The 8,404-nt window shown below is 42.4% G+C and overlaps 1 protein-coding gene across 1 annotated transcript in view; it reads left to right on the top strand.

The window, feature by feature from the left end:
* capn5a (calpain 5a) overlaps positions 1-8,404 on the top strand; it is a 34,064-nt gene that overhangs the window by 25,228 nt on the left and 432 nt on the right. Inside the window, exons 6-10 of the mRNA XM_034867808.1 lie at positions 1,543-1,754; positions 3,429-3,506; positions 5,401-5,596; positions 5,714-5,836; positions 6,581-6,778. Coding sequence (XP_034723699.1) covers positions 1,543-1,754; positions 3,429-3,506; positions 5,401-5,596; positions 5,714-5,836; positions 6,581-6,778 — 807 coding nt within the window. The remainder of the gene's footprint in view (positions 1-1,542; positions 1,755-3,428; positions 3,507-5,400; positions 5,597-5,713; positions 5,837-6,580; positions 6,779-8,404) is intronic.

Genomic DNA, 8,404 nt, shown 5'->3' with positions numbered 1-8,404 from the left:
TAAGTAGGCTAAAATGAGTATAAAAATGGATTCAAAGGTAGTACAAGTAAAGTTTGGGCAGAAGCTATACGAATTAAATTGCAGTGGAAAGTAATTGCATATTACAGTTAAAGTACAGTATTGCAGAGGTGTATTTAAACAATTGGTACTGTGAATAAACAGTCAGCAGTGCAAATTGAAATACCAGTCAGGTAAGTAGTGCAAGATGCAGATATAAACAGTTGTTACTATAGTAACAGTCAGCAGTGCATGTAAACATTATAGTATTGCAGATAACAAAATGGAGGCAGGTGTGAGGAGGGAGAGGAGACTTATATATATATATATGAGTATGAAAGTGCTCCTGTGACTGAGCAACAAGCCATGGATGCATTGTGGTGCTGTCACCAAGTCAAAGATCCGCAAAAAGTCTCATCTGTTACATCGTTCAGTCTCCGTCTCTCAAGCGTTAATCTGGGTTCTCAGACTAACTTTCCCAGTTACTGTTTCCTGTCAGATCATTTCTAGATATCGATGTTCCCGATCGCACCTAAAGGCATCTTATATCCCAGGAGGAGACGAGTGAGACATAGCGAGCGCTTTTGTTGTTGAATGGAAACATTCAGCGATTACACAAACTCCGGGGAAGTAATTTTTAGTTTTTTTTACCCTCGTAGGGTTTTAAACTTTCTCGCGGCAGCGATAGAGTTACTGATGTTTCCTGTTGTTGGAGCTAAATCCTGCTCCGGTCTCGGGGTTCAGTCGGTTAGTCAGAATCTCAGATGTTGATGTGTGAATCATTTTTATTGCGTAGGATATATCCTAGAGGCAAAGTGGTCTGGATCAAGCTGTCACAGCTCCCCCCTTCCTATGTCTGGCTCCTTTGCTCTTGCACCCCTGGTCTTATTCACTAAGGGGGGCGGTCGGGGTCTCCAGGTCCCAGTGGTGTCATGTGTTCTTGTGCTTATTTTGTTATCTATTCAGTTGGAATGTGACTGAAAGTTTATGACCCTCAGTTCGGGACCTGCAGAGCAAAAGATCAGTTGGGCTGTAACAGAGGGACTGGAACCAGATTCAGGAAGTGTCTCTGTCAATCAATCAATCAATCAATTAATCAATCAATCAATTAATCAATCAATCAATCAATCCTGCTTCTGACACATTTAGGAGAATGTACCAGAATATCTTATGTTATAGAATAGAGTATTGTAAAACAACTTAATGCATGACCAACATGTCTTCATTTATGTCAAAATAATGCTTTTACCTTTTAGCTTAGATGTATAATGCAAATCACACACAATGTTTAAGCACATATAACATTTTAAATTCCAACACTGTTTACTGTACGGGACTCTCAAACCGCCTCAAACCATAGCTCAAAACAAACCACAGCGTGACGTGGGGTCGCGTTTCTCCAAAAAGTTAAGTCCGTCTCGACTTTTCGCCACAGGTCCGCTGCATCTCCCCCTGCCTAAACACACTACCCCCCTTCAAAATGAGTGTAAAGACCTGCATGTCTGCCGGACCACCGGGGGGCCTTAGGAAGGATTTAGGGACTGACTTGCCGTGTCGTTCCAGGCAACCACGGCAGCGGACATGGAGGCCAGGCTGGCCTGCGGCCTGGTGAAGGGCCACGCCTACGCGGTGACGGACGTCCGCAGGGTGAGGCTCGGCCACGGCCTGATGGCCTTCTTCAAGTCGGACAAGCTCACCATGATCCGCATGAGAAACCCCTGGGGGGAGAGGGAGTGGAACGGGGCCTGGAGCGACAGGTGAGAACCAGAGAACCACAGACCACATTCCCTCTGATTATAAATCATGTGATAATCGAGGATGTGTAATAAGACCTGCATGCAGGGTCCGAGGAAGACTCCCTCTTATTTCTTTGAGAAAGTGTTGAATGAAGCCATCATAGAGCCCAAAATGACCCGTTTCAGCGATGCTTCCACACCGTGCATTACACCAATGGTTCCCAAACTTTTTCACCTCAAGACCCAAAAGAGAAATTTGGTGTCTCCCCGGGACCCAAATTTACAAAAATACACCATCAATCATTGTAAAATCTACATTTTTAAACTGTGGACAAAAGACGGAACAAACCATGAATTTAAATGTATATGAAGTATATTTATTCCATTATAAAAGTAAACAAAAACAGAAAAGGTCTCTACTCTCCTTCCTGTGTCTCTGTCCCCTCCCATCGTCCCTCAGTACCGACAACAACATTTCTTTAAATAATGCTGACTTAAATTTAATGAGATGTGTGTGTCTGGTTAAAGATACCAACCAGCTGATCTAGTCTAGGTTCGGTTTTTAAAAAGTGCCCCATTCTGAGGTCATGCTGAGCATTTAGTCTGGTCTCTGCCGATTGGCGACCCAATAAAACGGGCCTGCAACCCAATTTGGGTCCCGACCCTAAGTTTGGGAAACATTGCACTAGAGACCTCCACTGGCCAAGCCGGCTGCTTCCGGTTTATAATAATACATTTATTACACTCAAAGACACTTTACAGTTTTGGTTTATGAACAAACAAAAGGAATGTAGACGTGACACATAGGTGCATGGATAAGCACAGGTAAAGCAGGAGAGGTGGGAAAAGAGCGAAAAACTGTGAAAGTGTGTTAACAGGAAGTTGGAAGAGGTGAGTTCTGGGGGTCAGTTTGAAGGATGTTGGGGTGCTTGACTGCTTGATGTGGTCGTGCTATGCTAACTTGAATGGGCATTAAATGTTTTAAAGGTGCGACTCTTCTAGACTTTCCAAATGTTATCGGACCAAAAGCTTGTGTCACACACACAAATGTGTCTTTGTGTCTTTCCCCATGTAAGTCTAAAGGGACAGGTGGGGGGGAAACAATCGATACAGCATAGAATCGCAATATTTTCAGTATATTTATGGCTACTGACGCCATATATCGATGTTTTATTATATATGTGTTGGTCAGTTTGTACCATTTTGCAGCAATGCAATTGAAGTGATATGAACAAACAGAGAAATGTTTCTTTTTAGATAAAACAAATGTTGACAAAGTTTCATTTTGGGGACGTCATTTGAAACTGGGAAAAATTAGAAGTTGGAAAAAAAAAGTTATAAATTGCAGTATATCGAAGAATATTGCAGTATGTTTAAAATCGCAATAATATCGTATCGTGGCACATGTATGGTGATAATCTCGTAGTATCTGGAGGCGTCTGGTGATTCCCACCTCTACGTGTTACAGGCTGGGAGTTGTAATTACGTTGTTCGGCCGCTGTGTTCAGTTTGCTCCAAAGCCCGGGGCACTTCCTGTAGTCCTGGTGTCGCCGTCGATTGGACTACAAACTGCCAGACCCTTTAATTCTGCCCAGATTTTGAGATTTATGTCTTTTGCTACACACATTTCACATCTGCTATCCCCATTTTATGATGAGAAGAAGAACGCTGACCTCTTGTTCTGCCTGTTTGCAGCTCTGAAGAGTGGAAGAAGGTCAGTAAGAGTGAGAGGGAGAAGATCGGCGTCACCGTGCAGGACGACGGGGAGTTCTGGTGAGTTTTAGTGCAACACTGCCCCCCGTTGGCAGACACAGGCGCTTCAGAATCAGAATCAGAATCAGAAATACTTTATTGATCCCCGAAGGGAAACTCTGTGTTGCAGTTGCACAAATAGTAGAAATAGAGTAGAAATACAAATAAAGAAATAAAGAAATATAAGGAATTGGATATGTATGGTATTTACATGAAGGAATGTTATTATACATTATTTACATAATTAACATAATTGAGGAATTGCAATGGTGAAAAGTAGTAATAATAATAATAATAATAATAATTGTAGTAGTTGAAATTGCACACATGTCAGGCCAGTGTTATTGCACAAAAACAGATAATACAGAGAATATTGTCCAGTTTCAACCTCTCTAAGTGTCTGCGTGTCAGACACTGAGAGCGAGGAGTTAAAAGGTTTGATGGCCACAGGCAGGAAGGACTTCCTGTGCCGCTCTGTGGTGCATTTTGGGAGAATGAGTCTATCAGTGAAAGTGCTCCTGTGATTGAGCAACAAGCCATGGATGCATTGTGGTGCTGTCACCAAGTCAAAGATCTGCAAAAAGTCTCATCTGTTACATCGTTCAGTCTCCGTCTCTCAAGCGTTAATCTGGGTTCTCAGTTTAATGTATAGACCGTATTAACTGTCTAAGGTTTAATGTGCATGTTTTTATATTTGCAACATAGAGGAGCACTTTTAATTTCGATGTATGTACGTACAAAGATGAAAAAGTCAATTTTTGATCTGAATTTGTTGATGTTTTTTTTACTGAGTTATAGCTAATTTCTTTTCTTTTTTCATAACATCTTTATTAAGTTTTTTCTTCAAAGAGCACATACAGAAGAGGAGCCAGCCATTAGGTAAAGAATAAAGCTCTCCTTTTAGCCCACCTATTAACAAAAAACAAACACTAGACAGCAAAAAGGTAATAAAAAAATGAAAAAAATTAAATAGTAAGTTTGCATTATATTAAAAGGTGGCAGACCAGTTACGACATGGGCGTAGCATCATAGTAGTAGGAGGTGCATCTATGTCTTCTCATTTCCTGGGTTAAATTATGAGATATTTATTTTGCCATATATATATATATATATATATATATATATATATGATCTTTTGCATGCCTCAATTTATTTTGTTTACCAGATTTAGTTCTTTTTAAACTGTAATTATTTCATCAGTTAGAGATGTGTATATTCTTAATTTAGTAAATCAGTCAAGATGAGGTACTGGAGCCATTGCATGTCATCTGGGAATATACTTTAAGATCTTGGACCATGTTAGACCATGGTGGCCACTCTGAAGAGTCCGTGCACCATCTTCCCCAATATAGTCCAAGAAGGGGTCCCAGATTTCGAAAAAAGTAAAAAGGCGTGTCCCTGAGCCAGAAGCTAATAGCTGCTAATGGGAGAAGCTCCAAAACACTTCGAGTCCATTGGGGAATCGTGTGAACAGAGTCTGAGATCCACCGGAGAAGAAGGCATCTCCTTGCATTAAAGAGAAGCACCTCCATCAGCCTGAATTAGGAGGAGCTAAGACCCATTTCTTTAGGATTTAACCCTAAAACACAGCCAACGGGAGTTAGAGATAGCTGTTTCTTGAATATGACGTCAATTTCTGTTCATCTTCTGACCCAGAAGTCGTTAATAAAGGGGCATTCAAACATGCAGTGGAAATATGGACCTTCAGACAACTTACATTTGTCACAATATTTCGAGAGCAGCGGGTTAAACCTCTGGTGTTTTTAAACCCTACTGAATTTACACTTTTCTTTCCTCTTAGTTTAAATATTTACCTCTTTAATCATGAGTCTCTCCGATGAAACGGTGAATCAGTGTCATCGTAAATTAACCGGGCTTTCCGCTGATTCCCTTCTCTGTGCCTCCCGTCCTGCAGGATGACGTTCGACGACTTCATCGCTAACTTCACAGACCTGATCCTGTGTCGTCTCATCAACACATCCCTCCTGAGTTTCCATAAGATCTGGGAGGAGGCTGTGATGCGGGGCTCCTGGCGTCGCCACGACGACCCGCTACTCAACCGAGCCGGGGGCTGCACCAACAACAAGACCAGCTTCCTCCAGAACCCGCAGGTCTGGTTTGGTGTGAGGCTAAGGCTGTGTATGCTATATGAGCTTTGCGATCCCTGTTGAAATTAGGAATTAACTTCTTTTCTTCTTCTTCTTCTTCTGTTCTTCCATGTGTTGCAGTTTGTGTTTGACGTGAAGAAGCCGGAGGACGAGGTTCTGATCTGTTTACAGCAGAAAGATCGCAGAGCCACACTGAGGGAGGGGCGAGGAGAAAACCTGGCTATTGGCTTTGACATACACAAGGTCAGTTCTGTGTGTGTGTGTGTGTGTGTGTGTGTGTGTGCGTGTGTGTCTGTGTGTGTGTGTGAGTGTCTTTTGAAGACACACACAAAATTCCTCCAGATCTCAGAGCAAAGTAGTCATTGCAGGTTCTGTTTTTTGAACAGAATACACCACAAAATAGAATAAGGCTTTCTCACACACTGTATGTGTTTCAAATTTTAATTTAAAAGATAAACAGATCAACAATAAACAAAACTATACGTAGCTGTATTTTTTAGTCCAAACTAACAATTTTAAAACACCATAATCACGCAATAATATAAACAGACTGTCGATTGGAGGCAGCGGTAGACCAGCGACCCCCTGTCCTCTGCAGGGTAAAGGGACTGTATTTGTCAAAGAAGTCTGATAACGGGTTCAGGTCCCTGTCGTAAAGGGCTGTCTGACAGCAAGGATCCCACTTTATGGGTTAGGGTTAGGGTTAGGGGGTTAGGGTTAGGGTTTTATCTGTCTTAATGTTTTAGTTTTAACTGTTAATACTTGTGTTTTAACTGATTCTGTGTAAAGCACTTTGAATCGCCCCGCTGCCTAAATGTGCTCTACAGATGAAGCTGCCTTGCCTTGGCAGAGAGCCATCATACTTTAGGACAGAGCAGGCCTTTCCCTGGACACTAACCAGCCAGTTTCCGTCCAATAGTTAGGACAAACGGTCTGTGTGCAGGTGTGTGCAGGTGTGTGAATGAGCGTCTGTCTTCCTGTGTCCAGGTGGAGTTAAACAGGACGTACCGCATGCACGTCACCCAGCAGAAGGTCGGTGGCAGCGTCTACATCAACTCGAGGTCTGTGTTCAGACGCATTGACCTGAAAGAGGGCCGGTACGTCATCATACCCACGACCTTTGACCCTGGCGTGGAGGGAGACTTCCTGCTCCGCGTCTTCACCGACGTGCCGTCCAACTGCAAGTAGGGACACATAGCTCTGGAGTTTAACCCTCTGAGGACAAAAGACGCAAAAAAAGCCATATTTCAAAATCTCATTCCAGACATTTACTCACTATTTTAATCATATATAACCTTTAGAAGACTTTTGGTTAACGAGCACAGACACAATCTGTACAACACATCATAACTTGAGGTTTGTTTTCAAAAGAGATTTGGGGAATCTCAAAAAGTGCACGTCAACGTTTCAGCTTTAGCGCCAAATTATCTCTCTACACATGGCTCTAGGAAAAAAACGGGGCGTCACTGTTTAGAAGGCGGAGATCGTTCTGACCATTTTGATGTGAAACACACAAGGATCAGTTATATGCAAATATCTTAAAAAAGGTACATTTAACCCCTTAAGTTGTCCTTGGGTCACAAAAAATGGGCCATTGACATAAGCAGTGAAAATGTCAACATTAAAAAAAAAATCAAAAAACGTCAAAAAAAAGCAACCACAACGTGGAAAAAGTTACAGGAATGTTGGAAAAAAGCAATAATAATGTTGAAAAAAAAGCTTTTTTTCATGGTTGACGGGAAGACAACACAAGGGTTAAGAAGACGTGTGAAAATGTCCTTAGCCTCTCAGAGGGTTAAGAGACCATGCATATGTCTATCTGTATTTCTTGTAATCGTCAGACACCTGTGTACATCGCTGCCCTGCTCCGCTGATATGTCAACAAAAGGTCACTAACGCCTATTTTCCACCATAAGCGTCTAAAATAGGGGTTAGGTCTTCTAACCAAAGATTACTGTATACTGAAAATAAAGATGGACGACACATTTCAGCTCTAAAGGGAAGCCAAAATGTCCCAGATACCGGCGCAGCCACCTTGTAATTTTGGGACTAGAGTCTGTAGTGATCAGCAGTGTAGCTGTGGTATCAAAGTCCCGCCTTTACACCTGCCCGACCAATCAGGAGTCAGTCCCAGCTGTCAGTCATGAGGTTTCAGTTTTATAGCATCGAATAACTAATAAAAACAATTTTTATCAGCGTGATCAGAGCTACATAAAATGACAGAAGCCATCTTTGGAAAATAAATGATTTGGCGTGTACTTTGATGTTTTTAGTCAGGCCTGTATCGCGTCCTCTAACCTGGAGTGTGACCTATACTGCAGCCCGCCACCAGGGGGCGATCCAGATGTTTTGGTTCCATTTATACGGTCTACAGTATGCATCAACCCCTGGGCCTAATGCCTATCTCTGTCTGTCTGTCTCTGTTTGTCTCTGTGTTTCTGTCTCTGTGTGTGTGTGTGTGTGTGTGTGTGTGTGTGTGTCTGTCTATGTCTCTCTGTTTGTCTCTGTGTGTGTCTGTCTGTCTGTCTGTGTGTGTGTGTGTGTGTGTGTGTGTGTCTGTCTGTCTATGTCTCTCTGTTTGTCTCTGTGTGTGTCTGTCTGTCTGTCTGTCTGTGTGTGTGTGTGTGTGTGTGTCTGTCTCTGTCTGTCTATGTCTCTCTGTTTGTCTCTGTGTGTGTCTGTCTGTCTGTCTGTGTGTCTGTCTGTGTGTGTCTGTCTGTGTGTGTGTGTGTGTGTCTCTGTCTGTCTGTCTCTGTTTGTCTCTGTGTGTCTGTCTGTGTGTGTGTGTGTGTGTCTTGCTCTGTCTGTCTG

The sequence above is a fragment of the Etheostoma cragini genome, chromosome 3 (genome assembly GCF_013103735.1).
Source record: "Etheostoma cragini isolate CJK2018 chromosome 3, CSU_Ecrag_1.0, whole genome shotgun sequence".
NCBI lineage: Eukaryota > Metazoa > Chordata > Actinopteri > Perciformes > Percidae > Etheostoma > Etheostoma cragini.
Note: the sequence above shows the minus strand (reverse complement) of the source record. Positions and strands in the feature narration are given on the sequence as shown.